The sequence below is a fragment of the Trichechus manatus genome, unplaced genomic scaffold (assembly GCF_000243295.1).
Source record: "Trichechus manatus latirostris isolate Lorelei unplaced genomic scaffold, TriManLat1.0 scaffold00002, whole genome shotgun sequence".
NCBI lineage: Eukaryota > Metazoa > Chordata > Mammalia > Sirenia > Trichechidae > Trichechus > Trichechus manatus.
Genome location: NW_004443938.1, coordinates 1,418,414 through 1,439,016, shown reverse-complemented (window position 1 = coordinate 1,439,016; position 20,603 = coordinate 1,418,414). Strand labels below are relative to the sequence as shown.

Genomic DNA, 20,603 nt, shown 5'->3' with positions numbered 1-20,603 from the left:
AGGAAGGGAGGGAGGGAGGGAGCGAGGGAGGGAGGGAAGGAGCGAGGGAGGGAGGGAGGGATGGATGGATCATTGAATGGGTGGATGAATGGGTGGAAGCGTGGATCATTGAATGAATGGGAACATGAAATGTCTTGAAAGGCAACCTAACATGGGAAAAGGAAAACTTCACCAGAATCAGGAAGAGAAGCCAAAGTTCTAGTCTTCCTTTCAGCTCTTTATTATCTGTGTGCTTGTCAATGTGTACTTTTTGAGACACATCTCCGTGCCTTGCTTACCTCATCTGCCTTCAGGGGGTTGTTTTCATGTCTGCTAGAAGGCATGGCACTGGACCGTATGGGACCTCAAGTTCCCTTCTAAGTCTATAGTCATATGACCCAAATATGCTCTAGATAAATAACTAAAGAGAAACCCTCCCTCCCTCCCTCCTTCTTTCCTTCTCTTCTTCCCTCCTTTCCTCCTTTCCTCTTTGCCTCCTTCCCTCCCACCCTCCCTCCCTTCCTTTCTTGCTTTTTTCCTTTCCTAATTTTTGGCAAGGATAGCAAACTGAAATGCCTTTAAGGGCCCAGAGGTAAAGAAATGGAAAGCTGTAGGATACAGTAAAATGGGGGTGGGTGAGGCCAGTGAATAATTAGAAAGTGTTTGTCCTTCCAAAAGGCACTCAAATTCAATTTAAAACAAACAAGCAAGCAAAGAAACAAACAAACAAACAAAAAAACATTCTGGCCAAACAAAACATCTGCTAGGAATGGGTCCCCAGTTTATCATCCCAATTTATAGCTTTTGTGAAAGGAAAAGTAAGTGTATGTTTCCTCTCATCCCATGAGCTGTCACACCACCCCAGTGCGGTGATTCTCACACCCACCTCTGCATTCATATCTGAGGTCCGAGAAATACACCATCTCTTGAGAGAAGACAAACAGACCCAGCCGCCCTCCAGCGTACGTTTGGTCATAGATCGGCCCTGAGTCGGCCATGACCTGCTTTCCTTCATGCACTAACACTCTGAAAAGGGAAAGAAGGAGAAACAAGCAGATCCGTGAACTCCATGAAGCAGATTCACCACAGGCTGGGGGTTGTAAGAGCTGTTAACACGATAGAGTCTGAGGGTCTCAGCTCACAGATTCAGCATAACCTGGGGAGAGGGTGGGCTGCTTACTTTCTCCCTACAACCACAGGCCAACAGTTACCCAGCACCAACTCAGCGCTCTCCTCCTTCCTCCTAACTCAGTGTCAGCACCACCATTCGCCAGTGCATAGCAATTACCCACAACAGGTGGACCAGTCTTTGCTTTTGAGAACCCAGAGTTTGGTAGAAGGAAGAACATCCTTGTTCTCCTCCAGGTGGAGCCATGTGTGTCTTCCTAACATGCTGGGGGCCATTTTATCCACATGTTGTCATGCTTCTCAGGCCTTCACCTTATACTATGAGTGCTTGAAAGTTGGGACAGGGGCTCTGCCCAACATGGTGAGGGCGAGCCAGGAACCATGTGCCGCAGCAAATTTTGCAGGTGCTCACCTGCTCCATACATTAAGGCTTCCATGATGAAGCAATGACAGAGTAAGTGAAGGCTCTCCAAGGAGACATCACAGCCCTACACCCCATGGCTCCTCACCTGTGCAGGTGTGTTTATACCTACAAAGGACATGCACACTTCCAGCATATATGGAGAATCCAACCAGATCTTGGTTCTTATTAACTAAGTCTAACTTAAAAAAAAAAAAAAAATTTAAACTGTCCACATGTTCTTTCAATAAAAATTGATTGCAAATTCCATCAAGCCAAGATAAAAAAAATTCTGTGGAACTGATATTTGTGGAAGTTTTATCTAAATATGCTTTTTAAATTCAGCCATTTTACAACATCAGGAATAATCATGAATGTGTTGTCCAGATAATGCACATGCTAATATTGCAAAGATGCAGCTACTTTAATTGCACTTTCTTTCCCGGGTCCAGGGTAGCATTTAGAAGAAAGATGCTCATCGCTCTCCAAACGATTTGAACAAAACAAGTCTTAGATTCTCCTCCTTAGCAGTGTTTTTAGAAATAAATAACATAGCAGAGATATTGGGACAGAAAAGGGAAGGTACTTAAAAATGAAGAATGTGGAGAATACACACATTAGACATCATGTTGGCTAAGGTTGGAGGTTAGAATCCACCCAGAGGCACCTCCAAAGACAGTCCTGGTGATCTACTTCCAAAAAATCAGACACTGAAAACCCTGTGGAGCACAGTTGTACTCTGATACACATGGGTCACCATAAGTCAGAGTCAACTCAACAGTAACTGTTTTTTTATTTGTCTATTAATATTTTTTAAATTTGTCTATTAATATTTAAACTTGCTGTCAAATGGGAAGAAGTTCCTGAAATGGTCATCATTTGACGGAAACCTGGAAGGAACCGAGACGCCCTTACCTTATGTAACCCGTCTTGGGTCTGTGAATAAGATGCCACCTGTAGGCTGTGTAATCTTTCCAGCCAATATTTTTGGGGTCATGCCATAATGTCCGCACCTGTGGAGGAGGAAAATATCACCACTGAGCACCTCCGGCACCCTGGGTTTCAACCAAACCTCATAACACGAACGGGAAAACACACAGTCCTATGCAAATGAGTCCTCAGGGTGCATGTGGCTGCGTCTGTCTCCTGCATTTCATAGTACAGATCTCCTGCTGGGTGGATTCCAAATCCATTTAAAAGAAGCAGCGCCGCCCAGTGCGAGGAGCCTAGGTCTGAGTCAGAGTCACGGCCTCACATCAGCTTCTGCTGCTTTCCCAGTGAGGACCTTGGGCAAAATTCTTAAACTTTTTGAAACCCAGTTCTGCCTGTCTCTAGGAAAAAAACAAAAAAGAAAACCAAACTTGTCGATTCGAACGCATAGCAACCCTAGAGGACAGAGCAGAACTGCTCCGCTCCATAGGGTTTCCAAGGAGCGGCTGGTAGATTGGAACTGCTGACCTTTTTTTTAGCAACTGAGCTCTTAACCACTGTGCCACCAGGGCTCTGGCTATCTCTAGAAGAGGGTAGAAATATGCCTAATTTGCAAGAGGACTACCAACTGTGTTCATAAAAGCAGCAGGTATGGTCCTTCCTAAAGCAGGCACTCGATAAAAGATGACCACAGATATCGTGTTTGAATCCATTGAGTCCAACGATCATGAAGATGGTGCAGGACCAGGCAGCGGTACCTTCTGTGACACATAAGGCTGTCATGAGTCGGAGCCAACTCAACAGCAACTAACAACAAAATGATTGTCATGATTTAGGTAAAGATAGATAAAAACAGACGTTGAGATGTCTTTGGAATGATTGAGGTGGTGTAAGGAGGAGCCCCGTCCCCCCGCCTCGTGTCGCTCACCTGGCCTTCTGTGTTCCCCGTGTGCCACAGTGCATTCCGCAGCTGCTCGCCCGTGCCCGTCGTAGAGTTGACCACTTTGAGGGACACCCCTGAGTAGCCGTACGCCCTCGTGGGCTTGTCCTCCCAGTAAGTCTGAGTGACCTGCTTCCACATCACCACATAGAACCTGCTGCTGGACTGATAGCCGAAGACAAAGCCGGCGTAATCATCATCCCGGTCGGTATTGACATAGAACGTGCCACTGAAGTCAACAGATCCAAATTCATCGAAACCTGGACCCAAAGGAAGGCGTTCAGTCACAGGATGTAGTTAGACAGATCATCTCAGGAAATTCCCGGATTATCCCTGGGGTCACATGAACGCAGGTATGAAGAGGTTGGGACGGGCTCCTCTCCTCCATCCAGCCCAAGTTCTGCTGCTGTGAGTTTCATTAGTTTTTCCTGATTGATTTTTTTTTTTGGGGGGGGTCCATTTATAGACTTAGGGCGGAATTTTTCTGTATTACATAATAGATCATTTAAAGGCCAAGTCCAAAAATTAACTCACATGGGGGTCACCATGGGTCAGAGTTGTCTTTAGAGAGGTAAATGTGTATGTCCCCAAGTTCTTCTACTGTATTTACATGGACAGTTCTACACACCATGGGTGGATGGAGCCTACCAGAGAGAAGGCACTAAACCCAATCCCATTTTTTTAAAGAGCAGCTCGTGTTGCTGCGGTCACTGGCCACGATGGGATCACAACAGTCCCACACACGGTATCTTGGAGGCTTACCTACGGCAATGCCAGGGTCAGAGTTCGCCGTCTGAACCAGCTCCTTGCCTTGGTGACGGATCACCCAGTTGGGGTCGATCTGAGTAGTGCCCTTGGGGTCCAGGTGGACCATCTGGAAGTTCCTGAAGTCGGTCTCGCTGATGGCATTGTTTTCAGGACACACGTCATCAATGTCTGGGACACTGTCATTGTCGAAGTCGTCTTTACAAGCATCACCCCGTCCATCACCTATTCACAAAGGATGAAACAGAAACAAGAAATCACAGGGAGTGGTTGTCACTGGCCTTGCTACTTCTGAGAAAAGTTGGTGCACCGTCTCAGAAAATTTAAGGTTAAATACTTCATGGTATTTTGTGGATTAATGCTTGGTGATCTCTAAGACTTTCAGGGGAATGCTAGGAGGAGTCTTGGTGCTCTTTTTGAAACAGTGTTATGGTACACAGTACAACAAAGGAGAAGCAAAGCCAAATCCCACCTGGGACCTTCCTCACTTTGTTCTAACTCAGTTCTGGGGTGAGGGGTCTGAATGGCTGTCAGGTAACAGCAAGCTCAGTCTCCAGCATTTACTCTGGTATTTTCCAGCACATCTATCATCACCTTTCTCTCTCATCTCTGCCTGCAGTCTAGTTAGAATTTAAGGCAGAACTTGTACTAGAAATGATTTTTCCTGAGGAGATATGGATGCCGCTTTTCTGGAAACTTCTTTTCAAATTTTTCAGGAAGGTGGTGGTAGGGCGCTGGGCGTGCAGAGGTAAGTGGTCCATATACCATGGTGGTATATATGGGAAGATGAACCGTGTGGCCTCAGCAGCTACCCAGTTCCCTGGTAATAATGATCATCATCCCATTTTAGTGCTTGTTGTTTGAGAAGGAGAAAAAGATACGAAGTTTGATTGAATCTCCCATCACATTCTTCAAACTAAGTGTCAGTTTTTTTCAGTAGCACGGCAGCACACCGACTCTGTGGAAGGCACATAATCTTGCACATGGAAATCTTAAACATACTGAAATACTCCCATGTGTGGGAGCTCCTCTTCCATCCCACCGCTTTCCTGGGTAAAAGGCCCGGCATCTGCTCCACCTGCTGGCAAACCCGCTGCCCTCTGTAATCTGAGCAGCTGTGCGAGCCTGAACCCATCTGTTCTCCTACCAACGAACAGCCTCGTGCTTCCTGTTAAATCCCAGGGAGGGTCCTCCAGGCTGCACTGTGGATGTCGAAGTTTTCCCATACCTTCTTAGCCCCTTATCACAGTTTACTAAGGATTTGTGTCCCAGAGTCCACTGGAGCTGGCCAGGATGGTTCACTAAGACACTCTGTGTCTCCAGCTGGAAGCCAGATGGCCTCAGATGGTCACCAAGCCCAGCTGTGCCCCTCAGTTGTTACATGGAGATGGGGCATAAAAGGCTGCAGCAGCCTGATGGTCTCAGCCTCCTCAAGACCCTATACTGCTGGAGACCACTGATTTATATTAGCCCAGGTTACATAATTGTTTTCCCTGTATGGTCCACACTCCTGCTAGTTTTGTTTACTTTGCCCTTAAAAGAATAAGTCCCCAGTGACCTCACTGCCATAACTCACCGAATCGCTGCTTCATGTTATGTTTAAACTGACAGTTCTTTCTTAGAGATTGTCCAAAGTTTGAAGATTAGTAAAAAGATCCTGACACTTTCCCTCACCCCAAAGTACACAAGCAGACCCCTGAGGCACAGCATCTGTGGAATAAAACACAGAAAGAGCCGAAAGTGCCCCGCGCAGGCCAAGCGGCAGAAGGGCACGCTGCACGCGTCCAGGGCCTGGGCCTTCCAGAGCGGCTGCGCCTCCCCAACGGGTGTCTGACGGTGACTCCATCCCACACGCATCCCTGTCTTTGCAGGGCTGTTCACGGGGAGGCTTCCACCGCACGCGAGGACTCACACACAGCACCTACCGTCTGAGTCCTCCTGGTCTGGGTTGAAGACGAGCCTGCAGTTGTCCCTGTCATCGGGGATGCCGTCGTTGTCATCGTCCGAGTCACACGCGTCACCCTGGCCATCACTGTCGTGGTCGGCCTGGTTGGCGTTGGAGATGTAGGGGCAGTTGTCTTGGTTGTTCTGGTGGCCGTCCTCATCGATGTCCTCGTTGTTGTCACACTGGTCCCCAACAAGGTCATTGTCCATGTCGGTCTAAGGAGGCAGAGCGAGAGGCAGGCAGCGGTGGGCGTTAATGCGCTGAAGCAGGAAGACTCACAGGGGTGGGGTTGAACAGCCAGCACCGGGCACTGTTGTGCGGTGTAAGAGGCTGCGACGGTGGAGAGGGGACGGCGCCCCTGAGAGCACACGGCTATCAGATAGCAGAGCAGGGACTTGAATCCAGGCATCTCAGCCCAGCCACCCTCCACGCGATCCACCCCTCTGCAGCAAGTCACTTTCTTATGTCGACCGTGTGTCTTCACGGGAAGGAACTACACGCTACAGGACAAAAGGCCGTGTTTACAGCATCCGCCACCATACAGCCCATGGCCTGTATTGGCGTGTTAGAGCCCCACTGGGCCCGTCCAGACGCAAACCTGGAAATGTCGCCAATTCCTAGATTCACGTCAGGGAATTCAGAGAGAGTTAGACAGAGACAGCGTGACTTTAGGTAGAGTGAGGCTACAGCATCTACTCTTCTGGGCCCGGCCACTGAGATGCAAGAGCCGTGCTCAGCTTTGAGTTCAGCGAACGATTCCAGTTAAAATTATTGACATCTCTACAGCGTTGGGTCTTGGCGGAGTTAAGGGAAGATGATAAAGGCATATCTATACCTATAAAACCTAAAACCAAGCCTGTAGCCATTGAGTCAATTCTGACTCATGGCGACCCCATGTCTTAAAGACTAGAACTGTACTTCATAGGGTTTTCTTGGCTGCAATCTTCTGTAACCTTTGGAAGCAGATTGCCAGGCCTTTCTTCTGTGGTGCTGCTGAGCGGGTTCCAACTGTCAACCGTAAGGTTAGCGGTCGAGTGTAAACTGCCTGCGCCATCTATATGTACATCTATGTCCATCTATACATCTCTATACAGACACATACACAACAGATAAGGACCACAGACCCCCCTCCCACTTCCACTTATAGGCACAAGCAGTTACCTGGTCAGGATTGTGCATGAGGGGACAGTTGTCACAGTGATCTCCCACCCCGTCACCATCGGTATCCCTCTGGTCAGTGTTGTAGACGTAGGGACAATTGTCTCTCTCATTGAAGACATCTGTAGGCATTCAAAGAAAGAAATGGAAGCCCGGCGCATTGAGGAAAAGTGTGCTGCTTCTCCTATTGCATTAAATAATGCACAGCCAAACTTATCTTTAATTTTAAAAAAATGGTCTAAGAATATGGTAGAACTTAAAGGTGATTAGATTCATGAGAGAACATATGTTATATTTCCCTGTAAAGTCCAAATTTCCTTAGTTTAAAACAGAAGCAACTCTTGGAGATTTCTGTGTAACGCCACGCAGGAGGAGTCGTTAACCGTGTGGTCACAGGTAAATCTCTGTCCTTAACTATGTTGGCTATTGCCCCCCAGACAGCCATTCGGAAAACATGTAGCCGGTTCCTCAGAACTGTCTAGCTCCCAGGTTATCCTGCCTCATCACCTACATTAGCACAGCTTTTCAGGAAAATAACGACGTGGAGATTTACTAGATTTTAGATGTAATACCTATTTGAAGAAATCCGATAATATGTAACAGATTCCATTAGTGTCGCAGCTATGAAGAAATAGCATCCGCAGCCATACCACAGTGACAGACATGTGGGGAGGAAAACGGGACAAACCGAGAGTCCGAGGGAGGGGGCTGGGCAGAGCTGAGAGCCCAGCCTCATTCTCAGCAAGGAGGAGGTGGTCCAGCACTAGGGGCCATGGTCAAGAGAGAAAGGATCCCCAGAAAGTAGAGTCAGCATCACACAGACAACCTAATCGTAGGGTGGAGGAGACCCCCTGACGCCTGAGAGCCGTGAGCGAGCCTGCGATTCACACGCTGCCTCAGGCACGTGGAAGCAGAGATCAGTGTGGAGTTTCCCAAAAAGGTGATGTTAAAGTATACACTGTGATAACACTTAGCGGGTACAGAGTTTTTGTGTGGGGTGAGAAAGAACTTTTGGAAATAGATACTGGTGATGGCTGCACAGCATGGTGAATATCAGTCAAACAATTATACTGACACCAAGTCGACTCCGACTCTTAGCGACCCTACAGGACAGCACAGAACTGCCCCATGGGGTTTCCAAGGCTGTGAATCTTTATGGAAGCAGACTGCCACATCTTTCTCCCGTGGAGCAGCTGGTGGGTTTGAACTGCCCGGATATCATTAATGTCACTGAATTGTACACTTAGAAACAGCTAAAATGACAATGACACATTCTGTGGTGTGTGTAAAATAATCTGGAAAAACACACAATGAGACAAAAGAGTAGGTTAGAGTGAGTCAGAGGGGCTGCAGCTGGTGACAGCAGGGGGATGGGACTCGGCAGAGAGATTGGACACCTCTCACGCCAGGACGGGAGTCACAGAGCTGAGGGCCCAGCAGCTCCCAGACAGGCTGGCGAACTGCCTGCTGCTTTCGTGGAGATGTGGCTCATCCACACCCGGTGGAAAGGGGTGAACAAAGGAGCCGACACCCTTCTGTGGGAGGTCACACAGACTTCAGAGTAAGGACACAGCATTCTGTTCACCTGTCAGCAGGTGTGACTTCAGAGGTGACCATACCGGAAACGCCTTTAGGAGGCACTTTTCATGGAGTGACTAGGAATAAGAGCATGGATGAAAATGCCCCACGAGAGGTCACACAGAGAGAGGCAAATGGCTGCTACCAGACTTTGTCAGAGGTGCAGTTTGGTGAGGAGAGGGCTGGGTGTGTCAGAGGAGAGGTTGTGAAGGAGGTCAAGGGTGCAGGACTCGGAGGCTGGGTGGGAGAGACGAAGCTGCCCGATGGAATGCTGCTGTTGTTGGTTGCCATGAGTGGGCCCTGGACTCACAGTAACCCCGTATACAATGGAGAGAAATGCTGCCCAGTCCTGCACCATCCCCATGATAGGTTACAGATTGGACAGTTGTGATCCATAGGGTTTTCACTGGCTGATTTTCTAAAGTAGATCACCAGGTCTTTCTTCCTAGTCCCTCTTAGTCTGGAAGCCCCACTGAAACCTCTTCAGCATCATAGCAACACACAAGCCTCCCTGACAGACAGGTGGAGGCTGGCGTGAGGCGTATCGGCCAGAATCAAACCTGGATCTCCAGCAGGAAGGTGAGAACTCTACCACTGAACAACCAGTGCCCCACCCTGAAGACACAGTTCTCGGAAAGATGGTCCTGAAGCTGATGATCCCTCTCATGGGCCACGAGACAAAGGCTAGAGGGGCAGAATGAGGATAGGCTTCTATAAGAACGGCTTAGTGAACCGTTTAATCTTATACAGGAGTTTCTGGGTATCACAAACGGTTAATGAAGCTGGCTGCTAACTAGGAGGTTGGAGGTTCAAGTCCACCCAAAGGTGCCTCAGAAGAAACATCTGATGATCTACTTCTGAAAAATCAGCCATTGATAACCTCATGGAGCACAATGCTACTCTCACACACACTGGGGCACCATGAGCCAGAGCTGACTCCAGGACAACGGGTATATCCGTATGGTTGGAGTTGAGCTCAACCAACAAATACAAGCTAAAACATGAAGTCTGCAAGCATTTCTGATGGTGGACCTTAGAATGCTTGTGTGGCAGTGACTGTAGGACTGACCGTCCCCGTCGATATCCACGGAGCAGGCGTCTCCCTCGCCATTGTTGTCTGTGTCGATCTGCGCCGGGTTGTGCACATACGGGCAGTTGTCACAGCGGTCCCCAACCTCATCTTTGTCATAGTCGAGCTGGCGGGGGTTGAATAGAAGCTGGCAATTGTCCTGAGGGAGAAAACAAGGACAGAATTTAAGAAATAGCACATGAATGTTTACTGGATTGCTTATAATATTGCTCAGGGCTTATAAGTTATTTGCTCAAAGTAGATAAAAATAACCAACATAGGAATAAAGAAAACATATGAAGTCAATTAACTCTAGTGAAATGCTTACTTGATACCACATCATTTTATTCTCATGCATGCATCTGTCCCGTTAAAAACTTAGAGATTTTCTAATCCAAAGTCGATACACCATATACATCACAGTGAGAACAGATTCATAAACATCAAATGAATGAATGAATGAGTCAATGAATCAATGAAAGTCAGACGTAGGGTATCTGTGTGTAAAAATACAGGCCATCTATCCCTGCTGGTGCTGTAGTACTACTAATCTGTTAAATCATATATGTTCTGCAATAATTTTCTCAGAAAAATGGTAATACTTAAACATTGCCACAGAGTCAAGTATATCACTTGTGGTGGTAACAGCCTTGCCCAGCGCTGGTACCTCCCTACAAAGAAGGGGGGTGGATGTGTTCCTTTTTATGCAATTAAAGTGAACCACGTGATTGGAAACATTTCTGGCAGGGCACCCTAGACAGCTCCATGCATTCGTGAACCTGCCTTGTAAATGACTAGCGTTCCTATTAGTGACTGAAGAATCAGCGATATTGACCACCAATCTCCTTCTGACCACTCTGCTCCTGAAGCTGAGAGCAGGGTCAGCGGCTGCACCAACCTACCTTTTCATCGCTCACACCATCGTTGTCATCATCCTCATCACAAGCGTCCCCAATTCCATCCTTGTCAAAATCTTCTTGCCCAGAATTAGGCAGATGGGGGCAGTTATCCTGCAATTAAAGAAACATAATTCTAACCTAATTAAAATGTAATAATTCTAACACAAGCCATGGTATATTTAATAGCTTCATATGCATATGAAAGCTGGACAACGAAAAAGGAAGACAGAAGAAGAATTGGTGCCTTGGAATTGTGGTGTTGCAAAGAATACTGAATGTACCACGGACTGCCAGAAGAACGAACAAATTGGTCTTAGAAGAAATACAACCAGAATGCTCCTTAGAAGCGAGGATGAGGAGACTTGGACTCCTTACTTTGGACACGCCATCAGGAACGACCAATCATCATAAAAGGACATCATGTTTTGTAAAAAGTCATCGGAAACAAGGAAAACCCTCAGTGAGATGGATTGACACAACAATGGACTCAGACACACCAACGATCACGAAGACGACGCAGGACCAGACAACATTTCACTCTGTTGTACGTGGGGTCACCTTAAGTCAGAGTCGACTTGACAGCAACTGACAATAGCAACAGTAATTCTAAAAGCATTCTGAAAAGAGCCCTTCATGCAGTAAGGCAGGTGAAATAGACAATCAGCACACTTCTTTCAGTAAGATGGGTAAAATGAGACATCAGTACAGCACTGAAGAGGTAAGCCTCAGAGGGATGCACGTGAGTTAGCCTGGGGCTTATTTGGGGACTAAGTCTATGTTGCTGTAATGACCCCCTAGATGTCCTCTTTGTAGAATTTCAGGCAGGAACTTAACTTCAAGTGGCTCATCATAACTCATATGTGTGAGTACATGTGTATATAAAACCAAACCAGCGCGTAGCGCACGGCTGGAGTATATGCCGTTCTTTCCAAGGGTTGCCCTGGGAATCAGGTCTCTACCGCCTGGAAGGTGAGACAAAAGGAACTTGTCTCTGGGCCCTGGCTGCCTGTGAAGTTGCTACACAACCCCAGAAACAAGAGAGTAAGGAGCAGCTCTCAGTGTGAAAACGGGCCAGGCTATTAGTGCCCCTTTGCTTCGCACAGCCTTCAAGGCAAACCAACAAGCCAGAGCCACAAACTGTGACCTTCATCAACCTAGAGGTTCAAAGAAAGGAGCCTTCTGAAGGAGTCTGTGATTTGGTCAGAAAGGGATACAGAGAACCTGCCACTGCGTCCTCTAATTCAGCCCTTGGCAGTAAGTGGGTAACACATGCAAGAGAAAAAAGAATTGATTTTGTTTTCAGTCCACCTACACTAGAAGCCAGAACGAGCTGTGCAGACACTAATAACTCAGGGAATCGAAACATCAGTAAAGGGTAGAGAGTGAAGCATTCACTTCTGTGACGGTAACATGTGTCTTGGGGAAGCCCAAACACAGTCAGGTGGGCCACTGGTCATTCTCAGCACGTGAGGCCTGTCCAGAGCCACTGTCTCAACATTACTGAGAAAAGGAAGTGTGTATACCACTCGTGGTGGGGAACACAGACCCAGGGGGGTGAGCTGGCTATGGAAGGAAGGGCTCAGCAACACTGCAGCAGGGTTAGTACACGGACCTGCCAGAGAAGTTATCTAACTTTTAAATCTATTTATCCTCATAAATTATATATATCTGTGTACATATGTATATATGTACTCATTGCGATCAAGACCAATCCTACTCATAGCGACCCTATAGAACAGAGTGGAACTCCCCCACAGAGTCTCCAAGGAGTGGCTGGTGGATTCAAACTGTCAACCTTTTGGTTAGCAGCTGAGCTTTTAACCACTTTCAGCAAGCAAGGTTGGATCATCTGCATATTACAGGTTGTTAATGAGTCTTCCACCAATCCTGATACTGAGTTCTTCATATAGTCCAGCTTCTCGGATTATTTGCTCAGTATACAGATTGAATAAGTATGGTGAAAGGATACAACCCTGACGCACACCTTTCTTGGCAGTAAACCACACAGCATCCCCTTGTTCTGTTCCAACAACTGCCTTTTGATCTGTGTACAGATTCCTTAAGAGCACAATTAAGCATTCTGGAATTCCCATTCTTCACGATGTTATCCATAATTTTTTATGATCCACACAGTTGAATGCTTTTGCATAGTCAATAAAACACAGGTAAACATCTTTCTGGTATTTTTGGCTTTCAGTCAAGATCTTTCTGACATCAGCAGTGATATCCCTGGTTCCATGTCCTCTTCAGAATCTGGCTTGAATTCCTGGAAGTTCCCTGTCAATTCATTGCTGCAACTGGTTTTGAATGATCTTCAGCAAAATTTCACTTGTGTGTAATATTCATGATATTGTTTGATAATTTCTGCATTCTGTTGGATCACCTTTCTTTGGAATAGGTACAAATATGGATCTCTTCCAGTCAGTTGGCCAGGTAGCTGTTGTCTTAGTAATCTAGTTTTGCTATAACAGAAATACCACAAGTGGATCACTTCAACAAACAGAAGTTTATTCTCTCACAGTCTAGTAGGCTAGAAGTCCAAATTCAGGGCATCAGCTCCAGGGGAAGGCTTTCTTTCTTTGTCAGCTCTGGAGGAAGGCCCTTGTCATCAATCTTCCCCTGGACTAGGAGCTTCTCGGAACAGGGACCCCCACGTCCACAGAATGCGCTCTTCTCCTGGCACCACTTTTTTGACTGTATGAGGTCCCCATACCCCTTTGCTCACTTCTCTCTTTTATATCTCAAAAGAGATTGGCTTAAGGCACAATCTAATCATATAGATTGAGTCCTGCCTCATTAACATAACTGCCACTACTCCCATCTCATGAACATCATAGAGGTAGGATTTATAACACATAAGAAAATCACATTAGATGACAAAATGGTGGGTATCATGGCCTAGTCAAATTGATACACATATTTTGGGGGGACACAATTCAACCTATGACAGCTGTCTTCCAAATTTCTTGGCATAGATGAGTGAGCACTTTCAGTGTTGCACCCGTTTGTTGAAACTTCTCAGTTGGTACTCTCTCAATTCCTAGAGCCTTGTTTTTCTCCAGTGCCTTCCAGTGCAGCTTGGACCTATTCCTTCAGTACCATTGGTTCCTGATCGTATGCTACCTCCTGAAATGGTTGAACGCTGACCAATTCTTTATGATACAATGACTCTGTGTATTCCTTCCATCTTCTTTCGATGCTTCCTGTGTCATTTAATATTTTCCCTGTAGGATTCTTCAATATTGCAACTCGAGGCTTGAATTTTTTCTTCAGTTCTTTCAGTTTAAGAAATGCTGAGCATGTTCTTCCCTTTTGGTTTTCGGTCTCCAGGTCTTTGCACATTTCATTATAATACTTTACTTTGTCTTCTTGAGTCACCCTTTGAAATATTCTGTTCATCTCTTTTACTTGATTGTTTCTTCCTTTTGCTTTAGCTACTCTTTGTTCAAGAACAACTTTCAGAGTCTTTTCTGACATCCATTTTTGTCTTTTCTTTCTTTCCGGTCTTTTTAATGACTTCTTGCTTTCTTCAGGTATCATGTCCTTGATGTCATTCCACAACTCGTCTGGTCTTCAGTCATTAGTGTTCAATGCATCAGATCTATTCTTGAGATGGTTTTGAAAAAATTCAGGTGGAATATACTCAAAGTCATACTTGGGCTTCATGGGTTTGTTCTAATTTTCTTCAACTTTAACTTGAATTTGCATATGAGCAACTGATGATCTGTTCCACAGTCAGCCCCTGGTCTTGTTCTGACTGATGATATTGAGCTTTTCCATCATATCTTTGCATAGATGTCAGTTTGATTCACGTGTATTCCATCTGGTGAGGTCCATGTGTAGAGTCGACATTTATGTTGTTGAAACAAGGTATTTGCAATGAATAAGTCGTTGGTCTTGCAAAATTCTGTTATGTGATCTCTGGTGTTATTTCTATCACCAAGGCCATATTTTCCAACTATCAATCCTTCTTCTTTGTTTCCAACTTTCGCATTCCAATCACCAGTAATTATCAATGCATCCTGATTACATGTCCCATTAATTTCAGACTGCAGAAGCTGGTAAACATCTTCAATTTCTTCATCTTTGGCCTAAGAGGTTGGTGTATAAATTTGAATAATAGTCGTATTAACCGGTTTTCCTTGTAAGCATATGGATATGTATACATATGTGTATATATATGTGCTCCATAGGGTTTTCAATGGCTGATCATTCGGAAGTAGACTGTCAGGCCTTTCTTCCAAGGCACCTCTGAATGGACTCCAGCCTCTAACCTTTCGGTTAGCCTTTTGGTTAGAGGTGCCTTGCAAGAAAGTCCTGGTGATCTATTTCTGAAATACGAGCCATTGAAAACCCTATGGAGCACACTTCTACTCTGACACACACAAGGTCCCCAGGAGTTGGAGTCAACTTAACAGCAGCTGGTATGGTTTTATTTACACATGTACACACACATGAGTTATGATGAGCCATTTTTGGAGTTAAGTTCCTGCCTGAAATTCTATGAAAAGGATGACTAAGATATTGTCACAGCAACATAGACTTCGCCTCATGGACACCTTCCATTTTTCCTGCTGTGTGCTGATTCTCACTGGAAATCTTAATTGATAATTGTGCCCAGGAAGCACCCACTTCCCTTGGGGTGTTGAAGTTTGCCGCATGTGCTCACTGCTGAAGGGATAGTGAAGAGGGATGGATGGGCTGTGGTGGTACACAGACATGACGCAGGGTGCAAACACCGTCTCACTTGCTTCAAAGCCTGCCGTTTTGTTTCAGTCAACATCTGCCAGGTTGTTTAAACGAAGAGTAAACTATTTACTTTTTACCTTACTCAATCAAGAAGGACTGTAAGAAAGTTAGAACTGAAAGTTCATTACTCAAAAGTCACATAGATTAGTAAATAGTAAATGAATGTTTATATTTTCAAATGGTATTTTTTGTAAGCTTCCAGCATTTTCACTTTTGAAGTCATTAAAGCATAAAGCTGCACTAAGACTTTTTGGGGCACCCTGTGTGTTGAACTGAGTGTGGCCCCCAAAAGTCTATGTCTGTGTCCTGATCTCTGGAACCTGTGAACCTTATCTTATGTGGCATAAGATGTGATGAAGCTAAAGATCTTGGAGGGAGGGGCTTATTCTGGCTTACCTAGGTGGGCCTTAAATACAATTGTGTGTATCCTTACAAGAGAGAGGCAGGGTGGGGGGCTGTTGGACAGACACTCAGAGGAGAAGATGATGTGATGATAGACACAGAAACTGAAGTGATGGAACCATAAACCATGAAATCCAAGAAATGCCAACAGCCTCCAGAAGCTGGAAGAAGCAAGGAAGGATCCTCCCACCCCTGACCCCAGAGCCTCCAGAGGGAGCACGGCCCTACCAACATCTCGATTTTGGACTTCTATTTTCCAGAACTGTGAGTCAGTAAGTGTATTTTGTTTTAAGCCACCAAGTCTGGTCTCATTTGTTACAGCAGTGACAGAAGCTGATACACCCTTCACAGACCCTGAGGAAGGCCGTCCTCCCAGGTGGCCAAGTCGTTTCCTCCCCCTGTAGTGCTCCAGGCTCTCTGTGGAAAAACACAAATACTAGTGGCCATGGCCTGGTTCCATCCGTCGGAGGACACGTTAGCCTCCACACCGTTGGAGCCACCTGTGGAGCCTGAGTTCCACCATCTTCTTGCCACCTCCTCCAGTCCCAAGTCGCTCTTTTTACTTACTCAACAAACGTTTGTCAAGACCCAAGGCTCTCCCCTAGTTCCCAGTACAAGCACTGCGTCTGCTTTCACACTAACCTGGGAACATAAGGGCATTTATGGAGAAAGAGCTCCACCTGGTAACCCAGCCCACCAAGCAAGACACCTGAGAGACAATGGCGGGGGCCGCAGCGTCACCGACACCCCCGCCCTCCTTCATCCCAAGACGTGCGCACTCTGTGGTGTGTCATTGTCTGTAAGAGGAATTCCGTGAGGATTGTAGGGTGGGACTGGGAAAGATTGGGTGTTTCTCATTGTTTGTGCCAACAAATCACTTCAAATCTGCCATGAATGACCCCTTCTGACTTGACTGGAGCAGGAGTGGTTTAAGCATTTGAGTTGTGGTGGTGCAAACAGTTAACATGCTCAACTGCTATATGAAAGATTGGAGGTTCAAGTCACCCAGAGGTACCTCAGAAGAAAGTCTTGGTGATCTACTTCCAAAAAATCAGCCCCTGAAAACCCTACAGAGCACAGTTCCACTCTGACACACAGAGTGGCCATGAGTCAGAGTCACCTCGATGGCACAGGATTCGCTGGTTGTACTCTGTCCCAGTCCCTGGCAATCCCCTCCCACGCCGCCCACCTACCTTGATGCAATGGTAAGTGGCATTGGTGGCGCAGACCAGGTTCTTGTTGGGCCAGCCATCCAGGTCCGAGTCCTCCCCGCAGATGAGGCCGTCCCCGGCGTAGCCCGTCTGACACTCGCACTTGTACATGGGGTCACTGAAGTGGCCCAGGGAGATGCACTCGGCGTTCCTGTGGCAGTGGTGCGTCTTGTCTTTGCACGGGTTCTCGGGTTCACAAACCTGCGGGCGATGCGGCCGAGTGAGGCTTGGGTCGGCCCCCCAGACACGCATGCATGTGTCCCAGGTTCTGTCCACAGGGCTGCTGTGGGGACAACAGCCACTGGGCAGGAAGCAGGCAACTTGAATTGTGTTTTTCCCAGAAGTGGCTGGGGCACTCTTCAGTAACTTCACTGAGCAATGGAAACAGCGTTTCTGAGCCTGCAGAAGGCTCAAGTGTGGTACTGCTGATGCTTAAGGAAGTCATGTGGCCCTGAACTCTGTGAGGTCTTCACATTACAACTCACGTGGAGTTCACTGTGCTAACAGGATGACTGAGACAACGCTCTCTCAGCTTCCTGCCCTTCTCTCTCCCATCAACGCTGAATGGTGCTCTTGGTCTATCCCCACCCTCCTTCTTTCTGGAATCTTCTCTTATAAAGAAGAAGGAGGAGGAGGAAGAAGGAGGAGGAAAGAAGGGCCTTCAATGGCACGTGCAGATGGTCTGCCCCACTCACCTGCTTCTCTGTCCTGGCCGACTCCAGGCCAACCCCGAACGGCTGGCTTCCCTTGTAGCGTGGGGGACAGGGCAGGCAGTGGAAGCCGGGGTTGGTGTTCACACAGCGGGAAGCCTTGTTTGTTGTGAAGCAGATGTCCGTGATAACAGCACACTGTGGGGGACAAGCAGACGGTGGGCAGTGGGCCTCCGACGTCCGCGTAAAGCCCCCCACCACACCGTGGGCCGGGGGGGCGCTCACCTCATCTAAGTCTTCGCAGTGGGTGCCATTGCCCAGGAAGCCGACCGGACAGGGCCCACAGGACCAGGAGCCGTCGGGGAAGCTGCTGCACTCCGCTCCCGGGAAGCAGGGGTTGGACAGACACCCGTCTGTGGGGGCAGGGCGGAGTCAGTGACCAGGTCCAACATCACCCTGCTCTAACCAGACACGGGTGGAACTCGGAAAAACCGAAAGACTACTGGGCCTGGGGAAGTGCTTCATGTTCATACTGCCAAATGCCTGCAATGTGATCATCATAAAACTGTGCGAGTTAGGAATTCTCCAATAGGATAATACTGGGCCACCATCAAAGATGTCATCTCTACGAAGATATTGTCAAGTGGTCAAAGTGTCGTAGATCACAACAGAGCATAGACCTCGAGATCGCTAGTCTACACACTAGTCAATGTTGTGGTCATGGTGTGTGTGTTCCCATGAAACCACTGAAGTCACATCACAGGAATGATAAGCCTGACAAACACCTGAATGTCACTGACCCGGACATTTGAAGAATGGGGGAATGGAAAGTGTTCTAACACTTATATTTACCACAAGAAAAATGTAATGAGACATGTTAATAATGCAGATGATTTTTTTAAATAAAAGCTCTCTTTGCATAGTGAGAATACAATTTTCAATTTTTACTGTTTTCTAGCTATTTTCCATAATTTTTGCACTTTTAACCAGAATGAAAATCCAATGATTTTTCAGAGGCCTGTGGGCAGAACGCCCTGGCACCATGGACAGACCAAGGCCCACTTCACGTGCAGAAGGCTCACTGGCCCCACCAACATGCCCCATGTCCACCACCAACACACTGCATGTTCACCACCAACACACCTTCAGACCCCACCAACACACCCCATGTCGACCACCAACACACCCTCGGACCCCACAGACACGCCCCGTGTCCACCACCAACACACCCTCGGACCCCACCGACACGCCCCGTGTCCACCACCAACACACCCCATGTCCACCACCAACACGCCCCATGTCCACCACCAACACGCCCCATGTCCACCGCCAACACATCCCGTGTCCACCTAACGATGGGGCAGACCAAAGCCCAGCATGCAGGAGGCCTGAAGACCCCACCGACACACCCCCATCCACCACCAACATGGCTGTGCCTACCACTGACACACCCGTATCCACCAACATGGCCCTGTCTACCACCAACACACCTGCATTCACCACCAACATGCCACATTCACTGACACACTCCTGTCCACTATTGACATGCCCTCGTCCACTCCTGACACACCCATGTCCACCCGGACATGCCCTCGTCCGCCCACCAACCCGCCCTCGTCCGCGCACCGACACGCCCTCATCCACCCGCCGACACACCCTCATCTACCCTGACATGCCTTCATCTGCCCCGACACACCCTCATCCACCCACCGACACGCCCTTGTCCACCCACCGACAGGGCAGCTCTTCCGGTTGCACATGTGCTGCTCCTTGGTGTCGCCGGCACAGGCCTTCCCTCCGTGCTGGGGCTCTGGGCTGTTGCAGACTCTCGTGCGCTCTCGGATGCCGCCGGCACATGTGACCGTGCAGGCTGACCACGGGGACCAGGGGCTCCACCGGCCATCAACTGCGGGGACAGCACACAAAGGGGAGAACACAGAGAAGGTCAGGGGCAGGAAACACCACTTCACATTGCCGCGGTGGGCAAGGGGAACTTGGCTTTCCACACACACTGCAGAAGAAACTGATCTCTTTTGGTCGGGACTCTGGATGGTGAAAATGGTTAATGTGCTCAGCTGCTAACCGAACGGTTGGAGGTTCAATTCTACCCAGAGGCACCTCAGAAGAAAGTCCTGGTGATCTACTTCTGAAAAATCAGCCACTGAAAACCCTATGAAACACCGTTCTGCTCTGATACACGTGGAGTCTCCATGAGTCAGAATTGACTCTACGGCTGCTGGTCTGGACGGTCAAACCGTTCACTCACTCAGCCGCTAACTAAGAGGTTAGAGGTTCGAGTCTACCCAGGCATCTCAGAAGAAAGGACTGGTGATCTACTTCTGAAAATCCAGTCGCTGAAAACCCTGCAGAGCACAGTTCTACTCGGACACACACGGGGTGCCCAGGAGTCAGAGTTGAGCCCATGATAACCGCCTTTTGGTTATTCCTCCCTAGCTTACACCTGATGCTTTCAGCCCCGTGGATAGTCAGCCACATCTTTGGGATTCCACAGTTCCTCAGCTGGGGTCCTTGCCTTCCCCTCCACACGTCACCTTCTTCTGTGTTCCCTATGCTAACTAACCACTCCTCTGTCCGCCAAGCTGCCCCGGCCTGACACTGGGCAGTCCTCCCGACCAGAACAGACAGCCCTCTAGAAACTCCCAGCTCTAGTTGCCGTAGAGCCAGTTCTGACTTATGGCGACGCCCCGTGTCTCTTCCCGATTATAGGATTTGGGAGCGATGAACACGACGAAGACTCAGAGGGTTTTACTCGTAGGCCTGGGAATAAACTTCACACCAA

The 20,603-nt window shown here is 47.8% G+C and overlaps 1 protein-coding gene across 1 annotated transcript in view; it reads right to left on the bottom strand.

The window, feature by feature from the left end:
* Positions 1-20,603, bottom strand: part of THBS2 (thrombospondin 2) — a 53,258-nt gene that overhangs the window by 4,572 nt on the left and 28,083 nt on the right. Inside the window, exons 13-24 of the mRNA XM_012554542.1 lie at positions 19,536-19,709; positions 18,089-18,216; positions 17,849-18,001; positions 17,136-17,354; positions 10,795-10,902; positions 9,893-10,052; positions 7,249-7,367; positions 6,068-6,302; positions 4,140-4,367; positions 3,366-3,637; positions 2,423-2,520; positions 866-1,005 (exon numbers count right to left, since the gene is read on the bottom strand). Coding sequence (XP_012409996.1) covers positions 866-1,005; positions 2,423-2,520; positions 3,366-3,637; positions 4,140-4,367; positions 6,068-6,302; positions 7,249-7,367; positions 9,893-10,052; positions 10,795-10,902; positions 17,136-17,354; positions 17,849-18,001; positions 18,089-18,216; positions 19,536-19,709 — 2,034 coding nt within the window. The remainder of the gene's footprint in view (positions 1-865; positions 1,006-2,422; positions 2,521-3,365; positions 3,638-4,139; positions 4,368-6,067; positions 6,303-7,248; positions 7,368-9,892; positions 10,053-10,794; positions 10,903-17,135; positions 17,355-17,848; positions 18,002-18,088; positions 18,217-19,535; positions 19,710-20,603) is intronic.